Source organism: Aplysia californica, unplaced genomic scaffold (genome assembly GCF_000002075.1).
Source record: "Aplysia californica isolate F4 #8 unplaced genomic scaffold, AplCal3.0 scaffold00083, whole genome shotgun sequence".
NCBI classification, from domain to species: Eukaryota; Metazoa; Mollusca; class Gastropoda; order Aplysiida; family Aplysiidae; genus Aplysia; species Aplysia californica.
The window spans coordinates 325833-345812 of NW_004797353.1; the positions used below are offsets into that span (position 1 = coordinate 325833).

Here is a 19980-nt window from a genome sequence, read left to right on the forward strand (position 1 = left end):
ATTCACGAGGCTGACTTGGGGGTGGTTCAGAAGTCGAATGTTCATCAGAAGAACCAGCAGAAGATTTATTAGACCTAGGTCTAAATAAAGGGAAAAGGGGTGTTTCTTGAGTCTCCTTTGAGAACTGACCACCAAGAGTATAATTTGTCTTCCTATACTCCACTCGAGAAACATGTTTTGTAGATTGAACATGATCTACTAATGCAACCTTGCCTTTTTCACCATAGCTTATCACATCATTGCAATACGAACAAAGGGCTTTGTTAGCAATGGAATCTCCAGGTTTTACATCCAATTTCAAAGGTGTCTCCAACCAGACTGGATTTCCTGACAGTTTATGGTGAAACCTAGATCAGCAAGAAGAGAAAACACAAACTCTTTTGTGTCCTCTATACTGCTACTGCTAGCACTGCCAATCAGGCAAAAATCGTCCACGTAGCTGACACTACGGAAATGTTTTTATCGAATGTGCTGCACCACAGTTCTGATAGTTTTGACAATGGCATAACAAGATACACTGAGACCAAATGGTAACACACAGAACTCGTAGGTATCTTCAAATTCAAACCCCAGAAATTTTCTATGTTCCTCATGTATGGGTATTTGATGGTATCCACTTTTTATGTCTATTGTAACGAGGAGGTCATCTAGCTGGCACAACTTGATAATGGTTGAAATGTCTTCCTAAACCATGGACGGGCATTTCGAAACATTGTTGATTCTTTGTAGGTCGTGAATAAGACGAAACTTTTGTTCTCCCTTTTTAGGAACCACCGAGAGGGGTGAAACACAATGGGGTTTGTCTTTGGCGATCCGCACACAGTTTTTCGACTACAGCTCCTTTATTTCTGATCTCACAAAATCATGCTCCTGACTTGAATTGTCTGTTCTCGAGTTCGAAGACATAGGAACGGCAACGAAAGGAATCCTGACCCCGTTAAAAATCCAATCATGAATCACGTTATTGTTTGTTATAGCCGCCCAATTGTGAAAGTTTTGACGTAAGGGGTAAACAATACTCATGTCTCGCCCCTCGTGGCACGTCCGCCTTGTTATTGGCCGGGGCCAGTCCACTCGTCGCTTTGTGCGGGGCGATCAGGAAAACTTGACCTGTTGTTGCCAAAGCATTGTCTGCTGCGGGAGCCCAACCTTGGGTTTCTGAACCACATGTTTTGATAGCCGCCTCGCGAGTAGTGTGTCGACCTGCCACGACTCGCGTTGTATCTGTGGCTGGGCGAGCCTCTGTGCTTGGCGGAGATCGCTGCTAGCTCAGTGGCCACCCTGATGTTGCTTAGCGATTTTTCATTAAAGACAGCACAGTTGGCTAAACAATTTGCTTGTTTCTTCGTCGAAAGTGGACTTGACGAGACCGCTGTATTCCGACAGTAAAAAGTTAATTTGAGCTTGCAAAACTGGACAGGGCATTCATTTCGCAGTTCAGCAGATACGGCGACCATCATCAAATCGCGGAAGTCGGGGAATCCAAGGAAAGGCGAGGAAATTCCTCTCTGGTCTTCAATTTCTGCGGCATAGCCATGAAAGGTAGAACAAAGGATTCAGTAGTTCCAAGAATCTTTGTAGAGCATGTAGCAAAGATATCTGTTAGCAGGGAAGCGTAGCAGGTACAGCTAAGTGCTCACACATGTCCAAGAGATCTTGCTTTAGATCAGCACTGAGATCAAAGTCTCTATGTGAGTAAATGTCATCCAGGAGATGTGGTAAGATAGCATCATAGTCAAGAGTTGATAAGAATTTCTTAGAAATGTTGTGTATGTGAATGCATACACCTCCATATACATCATGCAAATGAGCAGGGATCACAGTGAAATTTTTCGCCAACCCCTGAACTTTGACGGTTGATCTGATAGACTTCAGTAAATATTGTGCCCCCCCTTCCACATCAGTTTAAAAAATACTGGATGGGGAGCGACTTCCTTCATTTAAGCATGAAATCCACAGTGCACACCTCTCATGTGTAAGCAGCTGAATCGGTCAGGATGGGGCCTAAGTTTGTCAACGGAATTTCATCTTCTCTGAGTTTTACCATGATAGCATTGAAAACAGTTTCACCACATACCAGTCAGTTCTATGGCACCGTACAAATGGGTCACACTTTTTTGTAATACATTAGAGAAGTAGCATGACAAATTGACATTATAGATTTGGCCTGGTTTGACAAGAAGGACATTGTCGATGAGTGTGTCTTTGAGAAGCTTGAAAACAATTTATTATTATGAAATTATAAAAGACATGTCAGATTTGAAGAAAAGGGCATTGGGTGAAAATCTATAAATTAGACCCATGTGTCAATTTTAAGCCGACATCTCCATTTACAGAATGTAAAAAGTAACCTTTTGTTAGCATGCCTCACATTCTGATGCCAAAGTCATAATTTTTCTAATTGAGAAAGCGTTTGCTCATTTTCTATGAGAGAGCATATATCTTCAGAGAAAATCTATCAGATCAAACTTTAATTGTTTATCTTTGATGGGCTTCTCTTGAAAGTGGTTTTAATGGGCTCACATGTTTGATTCAAAGAAAGCCCATGGTAAAACAATAATTATTCATAGTTGTCAAAAAGCTCATTGACTGGCTCCCAGGAATAACTGACAGTGGTGAACGAGGAATTACTGGTGGCTCTATCAAACCACATGTCGGGGGGCAGCAGCTCGAGTATCGTAGCTCGTGATTTTGGCGAAAATCAAAAGCGCTGAGAAAGGGCGCTTGCTATGTAAAAATCTCAAGAATTGTGGGTTTATTTAGTGAAAATATTGGTCAAATTTAAATCTAATACTGTTGATGGATATGTGGTGAAAAATCAGCTTTTTGTTCCTATCTTAAAATTTGAAAAACTCACGTTATGATAGTTGTGCTGCTAACTTGGGATGTTAACGGTACCTTGTCCTGCTGTTGCTGTCCAATTTCTTCGCAAGATATTACACTGTTGTTACTAGTGTTACTCTAATATGACCACAGCCTATGTACGTCTGCTCTGAGGTGCAATTATTTTGCAGTAAGTTCAGTAACGGTTTTCAGAGCAAATGCCTGTACTCTTCAAAGTTGGTTGCAGAGTAGAAAGCAGATACAACACTCAGATGAATATGTTGCTTCCAATTTCACTGGCCTTTTTTTCATAATGTTTGGCATTTTCTTTTTTTCATCCACATTTATCCACATGGCTTTTCCATTCACTTTTAATTGAAATGACAAAGCTTATGAGAGGAAAAATATTGAGAGATATCTCAAATATGAATTGTTTGTTTGATGGGGCCGAATGTTGCATGTTTGATGGCCTGAAGTGATTGTTGTTTACCCATTTGACTTTTACATAAAATAAAATATCATTATGCAACTGTACAGTAGACTTTAAACGTTTGTGGCAATGCCAGTACTTGTTTTTACCCATCCAGTCCTATGATATTTCTTATGCAGGGTGTTCCAAAATGATGTGTGGGATAGTCTGGTACACAGTTCTTCTTTAGTCCAGCTTAAATATGGGCGTTACTTACTTTTTTTAACTGATTTAGTCTTTATTTTATTTTTACTTTTACTCTATGGTATTTATTTGGCCACTCAAAACGAAGCCGAAATGAATAAAAATTTAATTCTAAAATGTTCTTTGAAAAGAGGTTTATCCACCATCAGTTTCACATTGTATGGGCAGAGCAAGGGGGCGATAGGCAATTTTGATTGATAGAAGAAAGGGTAACAAATCTTTGGTTTGTCCAGTAAATGTTGATGGCAGTTTTCGGGTTGCATTTTGACTGGGGGACAGAAATTGTATTTTGTTAAGACAAACAAAAACAAAAGTACCCAGAAACAGCAAAATTTTCAAAACAATTAGAAAACATGTATGGTCAAAACACCCCACTTTCTGTCACTCATGACAGGTTAAATAATCAAGACAACAAAGATAAAAATTAATAAGAAAAAATGTTTATTCATGATGGAAAAATGGACAAAGTGTCATGTTCAAGCGCTTTCCGTATCTCCTATCTAAACAAGAATAGAAAAGTCAGAGCTCAACTTCTCAAATTGTACTCATATTCGTGAACTGAGGGTAAGTTCTGAAGTCAAACAAATAACTCTATACGGTACAATATTTAGTAAGATTGCAACAGTCAACTTATTTGTTAATGGTGCCTAGTGAACTACAAAAGTCAGATTATGCCAAGCTTACAAGAAGCCAATATATGTTCCTAACAGATAATCTAAACAATATCTCTTGTCATCTTTCATAAATGGGTGTAAGGGTAAGACTTACTTTAGATCCGAATTTCTACAAAGGAAAAAAAAATATAATTTTAATGTTCCACCTTCACTAATAACTAAAAGTTAAGTAAAGGAGAAAAAATTTCATCAAATAATTATTGATACTAAACTGACAAATATTGAAAAGAATAGGCAAATCAGACATTTGACAATATCCATGTTCACATTCAGGAATAATAAAATCTTAAATTTTGAAAAGAATTAAACAAATCATTTAAAAATATTCATAATTGACATTCAAACATTTAGGAATTATGTAAAATCAGTTAAAAATCGCACTTATAAACTACAAAATAAATCCTACCATGAGCATCTTAAATAACTTCTCTCAAATCTATGAAACCTTCTTTCTTTGGCTCAATTTTTAAAAAGAGAACCTATGAAGGACATTTTTGTCCATAGAGCTTTTGATTCAAATATAATGCATATATATTATATTCAAATCTCAAAGAAATTAACATTAATTATTGGGATTTTTCCTAAACTTATAGTCGAACAAATGTTTATAGGCTATAAAAGATTTTATAAGGGAAAATTGCCTTATTTTAGGGTTTAAAAAAATTGAAACTTTAAAATAAAGAATTATCAGTTCACAATCCGTCACTGAAAGGCTGTGTTTGCAAGTGCCTGCAGGTTGTCATGTACATGTATTCAATTGTGTCAAAAATCTGCTAAATGTTTTTTAGAAAAATAAACATTAATTATTGTCACTTTTACAGAAACTTTTCTGCACATTGTATGAGATTTGCTGCAATACACATGAGTTGAAACTCCACTGCAGGCCAGTTCAAGTACAATTTTTACTTTTCAGAAAAAAAGGTTAGGATAAAATTATAAAAAACACAAAAGTACTACATCTTTACAAAGACATGGGAAAAAATTGTAGCCCATTCACTGGAGCAATGAATGTAACATCGAAATAGAAAAATGAAAGCATTACATGTACAGAATATTACCACAAAGCTTTGATAACACATTGCCAAGACCAACCATCTGTACTTTAAGTATGTCGAGCTTCATCCAACTGGCGCTGCAACTCTTGGGAGCAAATTCTTGCTTGTTCGCTAGAAATGGGAAAGTTAGGAAAGGAGAAAAATAATAGAGGGAATGCTTTTTTAAAAAGTTTTTTTTTTAATTTACAAAATAAAAATTAATTCAAAGCAGGTGCCGTGGTATACATTTATTTTAAACACCCTTTCAATTTCAACAGTGTGAGGTTTTAGTGGGTCCTCCGAATATGACGTCCATCTCTGATAGGACCAGGGCAAGTGAGTGCAAAGCATTTTAAAACACTTCAAAACAACTTAAGTTAAAGAACACCCTTTCGGGGATGTGAACCAGAGCCAACCCCACATTGTCCAGCATGACACCAACTGAATAAGCTAACAGAGCGCCCAAACAAGAGTCAGTGGCCAATACTAAGTAGAGAATTGACCTGTGTGTGAAAAAGGAAAAAGAAACCCTATCCTCTGCATAATAGTTCAGAGAGGTGAGAGGAGACAAGCTTAGTCTTTGAGAAATGAAAACACATTAGAATAAGGGGTGAGTTATATTTATCAGAGGTGCCAATTAATCATTTTTTATTGTCTAATAATTAAATTTTGCACAAATTGTATCAAGACGGTTTTCTTATGGAGTGCAATATGACATGCTTGAAATAAAAATGGACAAACAGGTGCTAAATACTACAACTACAACACACAAAAAATCTTATTTCAGAGGTATTCGGAAAATGGGATTTTAAAATAATTATATTACAACTTTCTGAATGATGAAAAAAATTTAAGATCCAAATCATAGGGCATACCGGGAGGTACAGTCAGAGGCAATTCTTCCCACATGCAGGAACAGTTAAGAACTTAAGACTTCAGTATGTGTTACAGGCACAATTTTAAAAATCAAACTTGAGGGAGGGGGAATCAAAAGAGATTTATTTGTATCTCTTTGATGATCTAACTCATTGAGGATGGCCATTCTGGGTGTACTGTTTTGGAGCACTTGGAAGGAGCGTAACTTCATTGTCCATACAGATTTTTAACTTGTTGTTCTTTTTCTTAAAATTTAAAAGGCAGATAATAAACTGCATAGACACCTACTCAGAAATGTACAAATTCTTGTTTAGTTGTTGATGGTTCAAATGTGTCGCAACATTGCCTTTGGTAAGCTGCTGGTCGAACGTGTTTGCTATGCCCATACATAAAGAGTTAATCAAACACAAAAGCCACAAGACAACAATAAACCCCTCTCAAGTTAGGGAAGTAATTGGATCAAACATCACTGAATATTCAATTTACAGATCTTCCTCTATACTATACATGAGGTATATATGTCCGCTGAGAAACTGGTATTGGTGGTATATTATGCAAAATCACTTACACACCCTGACGTCCATTTAAGTAGACTTTAAATAAACTGGCACTATCACGTTCCCCAAGGGATGAAAAGGATTGAATTTGCGTGACCGATCACTCACCGATAGGGTCCCTGTTGCTCACTTGTCATTGCCCTCCAGGCCTGTCCCATCATCTTGCTGATGACAGACGTGTGAATGCCAGGGTTCTCTCTGACATAGATTTTAGAGCTTTATCAATACCATATTAAAATGTATTATACAGGCATCTAAAAAAAAAGAAGAAAAGACCGAAAAATCAATTTGCGCAATTCAGAAGGGGTCTTATAACCTCACTCCACCCTGTTGAAGGTTCTTTAAAGTTTAAAGTCCTATTTTGGACCGATCCTTTAACTCACATGAATGGGCATATATACTTCTGGACTGATGCTGACAGCTGCTGTTAAGTTCAAGTCCCTCACAAGGAACTCTTGACAGTGGGCTTCTTGAGTTTTCATGACTTTTCATATCCTTCTGGCTTTGTCTTGTTACAGACAAAATATTAAAACAGGGTGTCCATCTTCTAAAAAATGAATTAACATTTGTGAAAGGGACACTAAATTTACATCTTACCATTATATACAAGGCTTTTGTAACGCAAGGGTCAAGTGAAATCCAGCTAAAACGCAAAACGATGTCAGCCCTATCATCATAATCTGTTCAACCTGAGCAGTCACCAGCTGCATCTCTCAAGTAAAAATGCTTATCATTCAAAAGAAATATGGTGAGCTATTTTAACCAACACAATTAAAATCAAAACCCTATAATGGTTGCCAACCACCCTCAAAAAACCCTTCCAGAAATGGTTGAACAGTCGACTCCGTTTATTGTGCTGAACTTGCTTGAGTTGATCTTCGGTTAAGTTGATTTTTTTTCGGGCCCCACAGGTTCTGACGGTTCAGTTGAATTTCGGATGAGTTGACTGTTTTTTTCAATCCTCCGACGACATCAACTCATCCGTAGACGATTGTGGCTGTTTTTTCAACTGCTTTGACGCAATTTGTATAACTAAAGAGACAGACTATTTCATCCCTGCCTGTCAGGGCCAATATAATACATATATATATATATATATGTGCAAGCCCAGCTTTGAATACACTATCAAGCTCAAGGGAGGACGTTTATTTGCTATCTCGCCGAATACCTTTCTTACCCAGAAGACAGAAGAAAATCGTACCACAAAAAAATGACACGAACACTAGGAACAGATTCTATCTTCTTAGATAACTCAGCTAGTTTGTTCAAATTTTAACACAAAGTAGAACTTATATAAATGCAAACCTAATGAACCGCTTCCTATGCAAACGGCTGTACATCATGAATCCATTCATCCATGAAGACTTTCTCAGATCAAGCTTAGAAGATGTCACCGAAGCTTCTCTGATTATGGAGTTTGATGCTTGGACCAACTCACTCTTGGTTCTGAAGACAGTTTCAACACAGGAGTTCAAAGGGGAATAGTACATGTATATTACAAAATTTACAATAGCATATTAAAGTACTCATGGAAGAGTATCAAATTCTTTTCTTTCTCAAAGAAAGAATCAATAATATCCTTGGCCCATATGAAAGGCTGAATATATCTAGAACCATTAACACAAGAAAGCAGCTTAACATAAAGACAAAATATTTTACTTTCAAGGCAAAGCAAATGTTCATAATTTTATATATACCAAACATAAAAGGGAGACTTGGTATTAAAAATTAAACTATAAAAAATGAAAACCAACTAAATAATTAAAACGCTGAGCGGTTCTTTGGCTCAAAATCGAGAGTGTATAGATTGAAAATTTTCGTTTGAATCTTATTATATATAAGACTACATTCTAATGATATTGAACAATTTTAACTCTTCAAAAGAATGCCGACAGACCCAATGACTAATCTTTTATAATACAGATGAAAAGGGAATAAGATTCAAGGATAAAGAAGGACAGAAAAAAGGATGTAAGCCCACCAAGTCGGCAATGAAATGTAATAATAAAAATAATAATATTAATAATGAAGATCATTTCTTTCGCGCCCACTCCCGTGTAAACACAGCTCTGGGCGCTTTACATCATGCACGAACAACATTCACGCACGCGACACTAGTCACGGCAGAACAATTTCTCTTGACTTTGGTGGACATTCGGTGCTATTTAACCAGAAAATAGTATAATTTATAACTGTACCACCAGCCCAGCTATACCACCAACTTCATGCTCGTCCCACACTTGGTGGTATAACGGCATTTGACTGAAGGCAACGTAAAGTATTAGAAACACACAGAGGAACAGCAACACTTACATTGGCTCATCTCTGGGGTTTGTCTTGGATGATGAAACAGACTCCGAAGATACAACTTCTTCAAAGTTTCCAACAATGAAGGGAGTGCTTCCTTGTGCCAGTGCTAGACAGAAAAAGAATTGTACTTCAAGAAAACGCTAAAATATAAAACACTAAAAAAAAAATCTTAATACACGTACACATGAGTATCAACATCTAAAATGGGAATAACTGCCACATCAAACTTTCAAAAATTAAACCTTTGTCACTGAATCATCTAAAAGTGCAATCTTAAAGATAGTATGGGGAAGGTAGTGAAATTCCACACCAAACTTTATAAATTTCAGCGTGAGCTGCATATTTTGGGAAATTCCTATCTAAATTATTTTTTTTTAATATATCCGCAACAATTTCAATTTGCATCACTGTAGAACTTTCCAACGCAGGTAATGGCATTTATTTCCAAGATTTTTAAAATTTTGCGTTCCATTTCAAAATTCTCATTTTGGTAGAGATGAAGGATTGGAAATAGGAAAACAGACAAATCAAATAAAAATGAGTTAAGTGTTGAGTATAGAAATGGGAGGGAAAAAAACAAACACACTGAAAACATAAACATAATAAAGAACATTTTTCTCAAAGTTCAATGTCAAACAGATTGTAGGGTGTACAAGTGCTGTGCGTCTGGAATTCCCCATTACACGACACATCACATCCCATGGATAAAACCATGCCTTCATAACAGAAACACATATTTTTTCTCTGAACAGCTGTGACCCCTTTCCATATTAACATAGCTTTGCAGAATTCCCTTCAGAAACTACAAAATACACAAGTAGGTTCCAACGATTTACATCATTGGACATTAATATATAGCTGGCAAGAATACTGAGTAAGCATATTATACATGAACAGTCCTAACAAAAACTTGGGTTGAAGCAATTTCTCAAGACGTTTAAACATGCCATGCACAACCCCCCAGAGCTGGGGATTTTATGGAAATTTAATTAGCTATTCCTGTGGCACCTTAACTCTTCAAACAACAGCCTGTGCCAGCAACAATTTTTCCCCTCAGAACTACTTGTATCTATTTCCTTCAATGACAAAATTTTAAATAGAGAGTTTTACTAATAATTATAGCCATGACAACTATTCATTCCGACATGGCAATACCCTTTTATATAAAAGGATAAAAGTGGCTGTTAACAACAAAGCCTGAAAACTTTGAAGGACTTCAGTGCAAGCAAAAACAAACAGAAAAATTGTGGAATTCTTTCCTTGACATTAAATGTAAGAAAGTATATAATACCGAACAAATGGCAAGCCAGAAAATTTTTTAAAGCAGGAAACGTCTCCTGCTGGAACATGTATATCCCCGTCATACAGGAGTCTTCGGGTACATAACAAAGAATACTTTCCTTTTTATCATACTGGATTGTCTGAACTTTACTTTTTGGGTGATTGGAAGGTATCATCTTCTTCTTTGCCCAATGTAGTTTTCCGTCTTGTCCTACAATTAAATACCCGTCATCACGTTGCTTCAACTTCTAGTCTCTTCTCAAAACACAGAAACACAGACAATCGAACTGAGCCATTGATGATTTATTTATAGTCACCAACCACCCGTCCTTTGGTGCTGTTTAAGCCTTTTTATCCCTGTCTTTCACTTTATTCTTCCTTCCTTGCTTATAAGTCGAGTATTTTTTCACCAGAAATTTACCCATACAACTTATGTAGCAACAGCACAGCTTCCAACACCTTCACCTACCAATGACAGCGGTATTGTGATAAAAATAAACTGCAGCTACCTGCTTCATTTCGATCATACACCACCCATCCCGGCACACCAGCTCCCTGGTGGGCGACTTCTCCAAGGATCTCCATCCAGTTGGTGACGTTGACCAGTGCGGTTCTCTTAGGACTCATCTGTTTTCGTTTTTTGACACGAGATGACGACTGCACATCAATCTGCACAGGTACATTCACCTCAGAGACGGCATGTGGAGTGAATTCAGGAACCACCTGCTCAGAAACCTTAAAAAAAACAAAAGTATTTTTTTGAAAATTTGTGAAGCTTACATATCACCTTTGCCAGTACAACAATCTAAAAGGCGCTGTACAGAATCTTGCAGAGAGAGAAAGAAGAACAGGAGAATTATTGAACTCGTCAGCAGAGAAATTCAAACATGTTCTTTCATGTCTTTATTCTTCAACACCATACGTGAGACTAACATACATAACCAAGGCACGAGCGCCGTAAAACCTTATACTATACATACTACTAACCAAGGCAACAATGAATACAAATGCATGAGAAAAAGAAACACGCATTCCTAACCAAAAAAAGTTATTAGCGCAGCGCAGCCAGAAAACGCCATGGGTTACCTGTTCCATTTGTTCTTTCAGTTCCTGCTTGATCGTAGCTAGTGGAAGAATCTGGTCAGGCGACACAGTGGTGAGTGTGTTCATCAGGTCGTTTGGCTGATCTTGCATTAGGCTGTGGTCACACTTGATACCCACATCCTGCTTTACCTGAAACAAAAACGGAACGGAGGGAGGGGGGTGTTAATCTCTAAGCACGTATCACCGAGTGTAGAGATGCATGTGAAACAGCTGTAGCATGCATACGCTGTTCAGATAAGAGCACTTTAAAAACTTAAAGGGGGGGGGGTGAAAAAAACACCAAACAAAAGTTCTACAAATTATGAACTCCATATTCTGATATGACCAATCCTTGTTAACTAGCACACTGCGAGGACATCAAACCAGGGCATACTGGCCTACCTGAGACATGTTCGGAGACAAATCTGGGCTGCCGAGCCACTTCACTTCTGGGACGTCCATCACCTACAAACAGATCCATCGAAACATAACTCATTTTGATTTCAAGATGACATGTTCACATTCATTCTAAAAGACATCAGAATCAAGCTTACCCCCGACGAATAAGGTGCCTGAATCATGCAGCTTGCTACTCCTCATCTACTTCTTTCCTCATATATATTTTTCTCTACCCATTTTAGATCAATATAAACGCCATTTAACAAAAAGAAAAAGACTAATTAAATTCACATAAAACATCATACCCCCTTTAAATTGGCACATCAAATCTATGCTCTTTTCTAAACAAAGCCATTAGCTTTATAACATACCGTAATCTAGGTCACTGTGCCATTGAGACCTTGAGTTTGCAGCCAGTGACATATCTTTTCTTGCCAAAACTAAAACTAAACCAAAGTAAGAAAAATATTTTTGGGGAAGAGTCCAGACTAAAAAATAGCCCACTTCCATCGTACAGAAAAAATGGAGATGTGAGATATGACATTGTACTCACTTCAAACGTCGAGGAAGGAAGTTCAAACATAGCATTGTCATACTGAGTGTCACCAAGGAAAGTATCCAGATTTCCTGAAAATAATAAAAGAAAACAAAATCTGCAAGAATGTTTTTTTAATGCCCCGTTTCTTTTTGCAAGCACCTTTAAAATAGAAGAAGCGAGAAAGGAGGAGAAAAGTGCTGCACAATATACTTCCACCACTACCAACAAAGTGAGAAGCACCTAGAAGTTCGGGGAAAATAGCAATCTCGGAAGAAAAAAAAAGCAATAGGAACGTATGAAACATTAGCTCTTGTCCACGTGAATGTCACACCAAGAGCAATAAGAACAAGAGCTGGCAATTACAAGTGAAAGAAAAAGTCCAGATTACATAATATATTCTTTTCTATTTCTAGTTAGGCAACTGCAAATATCAGACGATGTAGTTTCATACAGTTGAGGACTTAAAATTATTATCATTTTATAAGTATAAATTAATCTTATCTTAAAATCATTGACGAAACAAACACACAAATATAATATCTTTTTTACCTGGTTCTCCGATCACAATTTCTTCAGAGGGCAGGACAAAATCGGGAAAGGGACCATCCACTGAATCATTCACCTCCACAGAATAGTTGGATGACGGGACGGCCGAATCCTGGGAATCATCATTCAGACCAGATTCGTAATACCCTGACACTCTCAGGTCCGAGCTTCCCGTCAGTGAATCCGTGGTCGAGTCGATTGTCGGGGACGACAGTTTCAGACGTCGTGAAAGACTGGGTACGGACACTTCACTGTCCTTCTGGGTTCACACACAACAGGAAAAAAATGTACAAGGAAAAGAGAACAAACATTTAAAAAACGATGTACTTCCCTGCACCATTCTTTATTTTTTCAACACAAAAAGAAATCTTATTCTAATGTACTAATTTCACAAAGTCCCTGCACCATGTGGTTATACTTGAGAGAACAAAAAAAAACCAATACAATAGTAAAAGTAAACCAAAATTTAAACCACTTGCTATATCCTTTATTTTATGTTATAAAAGAACGACACTAAACCAGAGTTGTGCACTTAACCATTGGATTGCAGCACAAGTTAGAAAACAGACTACAAAAGGACACGAAAAACACTAATTATCTAAATCAAGGTGCTGAAATTCCAAGAACAATCGTCGAAGAAAGGCGGGGACATGATAATAGTAATAATACAAGAAGAGGAATCTGCCCCCCAAAATGCCCCGAAGCGACAAGTGGAAATGATGACAGTGTGACGCATTCTACTTTGAGAACATAAAATTACGAAAGGGACTAGAGCATGGGTAAACAAACTTTTGTCAAAGAGGGCCGGATAACTATTTTGTTAAATGTACAATACAATGAATGCATAACTAATTGAAAGAGTTATATCATAAAGGATTAGCAAGAGCGTGATACATTAGCTAGAAGTTATGAAATTATATTCCATCATGTTTAATTTGGACTGCAGAGTTCAATGAGATGGTTAAATTATTTTGATGACCAAGACCTGATCACGCTGCAAACATCTTCCAAATATTTTTCCCGCATGGTAATTAGGCAACCAACCTTGCAGGCCATAGTTTGGTGGTCACTAGACGAGACTAAAGGAGCCAACCGTGGCCATGAGTGAATTCTCTTCACTTGTGGGGCCAGTTTTAAAGGAATTTGTTCTGATAGATAGAAGCTAAAACATGTACATGTATACTGTGGTCACGCCAAGGCATGAAGCTGCCACAAAGTCACAAGAGATTTCTCATATATCATCTTTGCTAAAGTAACTCGAAACTGCCACAAAGACAAAAGAGATGTCTCATATTATATTATCTTTGCTAAAGTAACTCCAGACCATGTTCTCCGGGTATAGCCGTTCTGCAGTAACCTCACTGTGTCCAAGTGAACTTTTGTTTAAGTTATCAAAACGATTCAGGCATGCACTAAACCTTGAATCTTAAATTTTTTGGGGGGTCATATCCCTTAATCTTTAAATCAACCTTCCCCCTCTCCAAATCAACAAGATAACAATCCTAAAAGAGTCACCTCAAAAAGTCAAAAATCAAGTCCTGACAGACAATTCATGACTCCAACTTTTGAGAGTTAAAGCCATGTGTCCTGACAATGACAACTAACAACTTGAACAAAGGGCGTGAGACAAAAATCTCCCGACATAATCATTAACAGTTATTTTTCTTTTCTGTATATTCCAGTGCTCCTCATAGTGTGCCATATACTTCTGTAAAATAACAACAAAGCAGAGAAAAAAATGTAATACTGCAAGACTAAAAGTAAAAGGGGAGCAGGAATAAAAATACAGACAGTTTAACAAGATACTCACGCTATCATCGGAACTGAAGGTCACGAACTCTCTATTCCACGTGCCTGAAAGAGAAAAATAATGAAGCAGGTTAAAGAATGAATAGATGAAACTAGAAAATCACAATAAGTCACATATACAGACTTAAAAATTAGTTATCGAGAGTACATTGTTCAACACCTGCCACATACTGACAGCATATACAAGCAAATGATTTAATAACAGGTTAAAAGTCTAGAGACTAATAAAAGAGTTAGTTTGGACGTGTGGCTCAACTTTTTGTAACACACATCGACGGCTAGCACATACAGTGGCATTATCATCATCATCCATTAAGCTCAACAATAAGACAAAGACAGAAAATAGTAGGCGGGTAGCTGTGGAGTGAAAATAAATAAGATCCTCTTCCTTTCTTTCTTCGTTCTCAGCTTTTTTTTCGGTCTGTCTTACTTTTTCTCTTCACTAATTGATGTGGGTGGTTGGCGGGTGCTCTGGTGTGGTTTGCTTCTTCTTCCCTATAAAACATCTATCGCCCTTATCTCCCCTCTTCTTTTTTATGTTTGTTACTCTCTTGTAACATCTCTAATCTTCAGGCGCTCATATGACCTCATGCAGTTGCGAGCGCCGTAAAACCTCTACTAAAACTAAACTAAAACTCACTAATTGATCGTCATTGTGTATATGAGCTTCTCTTTGCCAAGACATACAAACGAACAAGAAAATACGGAGTTTGACCTTGCTACTCTACAGCATCTGACCTGCTTGTTCAATGTCTTGTACACTGGAGGTGAGGAGCAGGAGGTTAGGGTCTGCCTGTGTACCCAGCTCAGAACACATGAAGCGTACAGTGTTCTCCAGGTAGGCCATGTAGCTGATGATACGCTGCATCATCACAACCTGACAACACACGCACACGGAATGAATTTTATTCAGAATAATAATTTAAAACGTTACAAACTTTTGACACGGTTTCCAACTAAATCTGTCGGTCAAGCAAATTGCAAAAATGCGGTAGGTGAAGTCACTGAAAATTGTTCGTGTACCTTAGAATCATCTTGAAAAGCTGTAATATTTCTATTAAGACATCAAGTTTGTATAGAGCATTAACATTTTCAATAGAAAGTGAAGAAAGAGAAACACAAAAAAACAAGCAAAAGAAAGAAAGGATTAAAAAGTCTACTTTTGGAGAATATGAATATTTGCAGTTCTTTGTAATAATGATAATAATAATAATAATAATAATAATAATAATAATAATAATAATAATAATAATAATAATAATAATGATGATGATGACTATTTCTATAGCGCCCCACTCCCGTGTGAACACAGCTCTAGGTGGCCGCTTCACATAAATGTACGAACAATATCCACACAGGCACGTACACACACAGACACAAACACACACACTCACGCACACACGTGCACACACGTGCACGCCAAACACACGCACACACACACAGACACACACAGACACACACACACACACGTCTACTTGTTTATCACACGCGCACGCTTACACATCGTTACGAAATTAGCACATACATAAAATAATATACACAATGCAATTCGCAAAATACATAAATGGATACATAGTCATTTACATAACATTGTACTGAACATGAACCTACTGATATAAAAAATGATGTCTTTAAAGATATTTTAAATTTAGACTCAGATATTGTATGTCTCAAGGGTTGGGGAAGAGAGTTCCATACTGATGGAGCAAGGTGGGCAAACGATCTTTCAGCTAATTTTTAACTTCCTTTTCTAGGAACTCTAAAAAGATACTGATCGCCTGATCTTAGTGACCTAGATGGAATATAAATCTGAATGAGATCACTAAGATATGTGGGAGCTTTGTCATTGACACATTTATAACATAATATTGCAATTTTGTACACAATTTAAATTTGATTTTTTGACAGCCTTCATAGCATGTTTGTTTTTTTGTTTGTTTTTGTTTTTGTTTTGTTTTTGGGTTTTTTGGGTTTTGTTGTTGTTGTTTTTTTTTGGGGGGGGGGAGTCCGAGACTCCAAAAACACTGAAGTTGCCGGAGGCTCACGGTTACAAAAAAAAAAGATATTTGACAACTCCGTATCAACATATAAACGTCATGACGCAGCCAGTAGGCCTATACAACAAGGACACAGGTCTTCACCTTTGTCTCTTTGCCATCTTCAGCTGAGCCTGGGACCTTCTTGCAAATTAGCCTCAAGTGTTCATTCAAAGAGTGGTGGCGCAGTCTGAGGAAGAAAAGAACTTCAGTAGGAAGCACTGTAAGTTACAGAGTAACTCTTCCCATGATTTGGCCAATGTAGCATGCTAATTAGGTTCTCAGAAAAAAATACATTGATATACACAAAGTTCTACCTTCAAGTGCTTGCACATTAACCCCCCCCCCCCCCCCTCTCCTCCTTCCCTTTAAAAAACGATAAAAATAACAACCTAAAAAATTGGGTAATACTGGATGAAAGAATACCAATGAAAAGAGCTGAACTGATTCTGTCACAGCTAGCATACAGTGATCATTATCCTTCTTCAAAAGTTTATCCAGCCAGGGTGTTTCTGGTCTCAACACAATGATACAGAACTTGCCTTTCATTCTCCCTATGTTTTTCCATTAGTATCTTGACAGTGTTTGGCGTCTTGTTCCGCAGATGCTGGTTTGTTTTTCTCCTCAGAGGTGGAGAGCCCAAAATCTGAGTTTGACCCAATGAAAATGGAAGCTTTTGTAGCGTCTGTTGAACATTAAAAACGCTCATAAGAACAGAGGACTTCATAGTAAATCATTAAACAAGAAAAGAAGTTAAACCCAAATCAACTTGTGCTTTCAATACACTGTAGTTCCCATTAGATCTCTACAGAGATGACACAGCAAAGCTCTGGACTGCCTTTTTTTTTTATAAAGTTAGATACACTGTACCATTATATTATAGAAACGTATCAACGATGGGGAATCTACATGTATATATCCAACTTTCAGTGCCCTTCAGTCTTTCCATATTGCGAGTTACAGCATGCAAATGTATATAAATACATGTACTTATCTTTGCTATAACTTCACTAGATGCCATGACAACAAAAAGGTTGAGACCAAAAATATTCTGGGTCTTTTTTTAATGTAGTGTTTTACGCCGCCATCAACACAATTTAGATCATTTAAGAAGCAGGCTTCGACTATGTGTGTCTGAGTCAACAAGGACTGAGAGGGATACAACATTCCTACCAACTCAATAAATTATTAATACTAATACTCTTCCCACACGGGAAACGAATTTGCTTTTCAGGGTGCAACAGCAAAGCATCGAACTGTTACATCACATACGCTGGTAAGGAAACTCTCCTTATTTCAGAGATGGAATGACATCATAAACAACAATTGTGATCACTGATCCTTTATAAAGTATAATATTTGCTCACTGTGGAAACATAGAAGGATTTTGTGCTGCTTTCTAAAAATTGAAAGTAATGATAAATCAGATCCGAACATGCATCTAAATACGTGGTTCACCAAGTGTGAAATAAACTGCATTATAGGAGTATATCATCAACTATTCATGTGTATGCTTTTGGTAATGGGGGGTGGGACTAAACCGGATTAGAAGGTTTAAAGAAGCATTTTGAACGTTTAAACATTTTCTTTAGAATTTCCTCGTCGTTGGAATGATCAAACTAACTTAAATGATTTCACATATTATCATATCAACCTCAAGCTCCTCCGGGTAAGGAAATTTTGGGTAACATATTTGCTCCACAGGCATTGGTTTCTTGTGTCCATCTGTCTGGGTGCAAGCGTCTTCACGCTCCTCAAAAGGGTTCATCAGAATGGGGAACGTGGGAAACTGACAGTCCTGGGGTGAACTGTCTCTTGACTTATTAGCCAGAACCTCTGGTTGGAACGTGAAGTTTTCATTCATGATACTGACGAGGGAAGCAGAAAAAAATGCCATAAAATTAATACGATGAAGAAAAGATGATGTATATCATAAGCTTCATATTATAAACCCACAACAAGTAATACATCTAGTATGTATGTCAAAAGGTCATTTACTCAATTTTCATCTCAAATCTTAAAACAAAATTACCCAAAGCTGAAAAAGATTAAGAAAAAGAGATTTTAGACTAGGCTCATTTCTTATATATGAGTAGATAAGTGAGCTAATGTATCAATTTGCATTGTGTGCAATTAATTCGTTATGGGCATACCAGACTTGACTAATGAGCACACCTATCATGAATTGTGTATTATATGATAAACCATTTGTAAGCAATTCAGCAGGCCTAATTTCTTGTCCTATTCATAAAGATTAGAGGAATCAGACCCATCCAATAGCCACACCAGAGAAATGTCATTTGTTCAAGAGCGTTTTTCTAACCCATACAGGCAGCATGAGGCTGGTGGCTTTGAGAAGAAATGGCGGTGGGGTGCATATGTCTCCAAATATGAGGAATGAGACTTCAAAATTCATAAGGCTTATTTATATTATGAGCCTCATCAGTCTCTAACAGATCGTAAGAAAGTTCACTGTGAACTGCAAGGTCAAATCCTCAGTTACAAGTAGGTTCTCAAGCAACACATCATATAAAACTAGCTTGTCATTCACAGGAAGAGTTGCATGTCAACGTTGATCATAATATCTAGATCTAGAATCTAGATATTTAGATCTAGATCTAGATTAGATCTAGATCTAGATCTAGAATCTAGATCTAGATCTAGATCTAGAATCTAGATCTAGATCTAATCTAATTTACCACAACAATCTGAGCAAAAACCTTAGTTTCTTCAGTTAAAACTCGTGGCTTCTATTTGATATTGATATGGAAGACCAAAGAGACTCAGGATTTTAGTCTCTATTTCCCATTATTTTCAACTTGACGGACCACATTGCCTTTTGATATAATCTACCTGTATAAGAGGACATGGGTGACATGATAAGAGGTTGAATTAGACTATGAATAGGAATAGGCCTTTGAAAAAGGGGATTTGCCAACAATTGCACAAACTGCGCTACAAACTTTCAAGGAAAAGAGCAAATAAATTAGGCCTACCTGACGGAGCTCCGATTTTAATAGGGGGAAAAAAGAAAAACAAAAGCGTCTACTGGTTTGTGTTGATGGCCAATACTGTAGGCTACTAAAAACTGATTAAATTTGAGTTCAGATCAAAAGGTCCAAGCCGAAGGGCAAAGTCAAATTCGCAAATGCTTCGCGCGAGAAAAAACAGCACAGGAAGGAAATGGTTGGTAGGCTCGGCCTCTCCAGGCCAAGGGCTAGCCACTAGACATTTCCTGACAAGACTGAAAAAAGGGGCGAAAAAGAGTGAAATAATAACCATGATATTTCAGATGAATATCGTTGTTAAATCTCATTCAAAATGTTATTAAGCTATTAATC

At 37.3% G+C, this 19980-nt stretch overlaps 1 protein-coding gene across 4 annotated transcripts; it reads right to left on the minus strand.

The window, feature by feature from the left end:
• Positions 1 to 3916: 3916 nt before the first annotated feature.
• Positions 3917 to 19881, minus strand: LOC101857319. Of its 4 annotated transcripts, XM_005094492.3 has the most exons (15): positions 19636 to 19881; positions 18294 to 18507; positions 17182 to 17324; positions 16745 to 16829; positions 15342 to 15480; positions 14605 to 14648; positions 12798 to 13053; positions 12264 to 12337; positions 11714 to 11776; positions 11315 to 11461; positions 10738 to 10963; positions 8951 to 9053; positions 7943 to 8083; positions 6746 to 6835; positions 3917 to 5336 (listed from the first exon to the last, which is right to left on the minus strand). In XM_005094492.3, the coding sequence occupies exons 2-15, from the start codon at positions 18501 to 18503 to the stop codon at positions 5273 to 5275; spliced, it is 1785 nt and encodes a 594-aa protein (XP_005094549.1). In that variant the 5' UTR covers positions 18504 to 18507; positions 19636 to 19881; the 3' UTR covers positions 3917 to 5272. The 4 variants fall into 4 exon arrangements, with proteins under 4 accessions (XP_005094549.1, XP_012935832.1, XP_035824686.1 ...); XM_013080378.2 differs by lacking the exon at positions 19636 to 19881 and having other exon boundaries at positions 12798 to 13050; positions 18294 to 19622; XM_035968793.1 differs by lacking the exon at positions 19636 to 19881 and having other exon boundaries at positions 17182 to 17285; positions 18294 to 19621.
• Positions 19882 to 19980: the final 99 nt, after the last annotated feature.

Bases quoted from the DNA above. Each gene is read 5' to 3' on its own strand.
- LOC101857319 (XM_035968792.1), bottom strand. From the start codon at position 18,536: ATGGCATTTTTTTCTGCTTCCCTCGTCAGTATCATGAATGAAAACTTC. The intron at 16,830-17,181 runs GCAAGTTCTGTA...TTTCTTCCTCAG, and splicing joins AAACATAGGGAGAATGAAAG to ACTGCGCCACCACTCTTTGA. The intron at 14,649-15,341 runs GTCAGATGCTGT...TTTCTCTTTCAG, and splicing joins ACAAGACATTGAACAAGCAG to GCACGTGGAATAGAGAGTTC.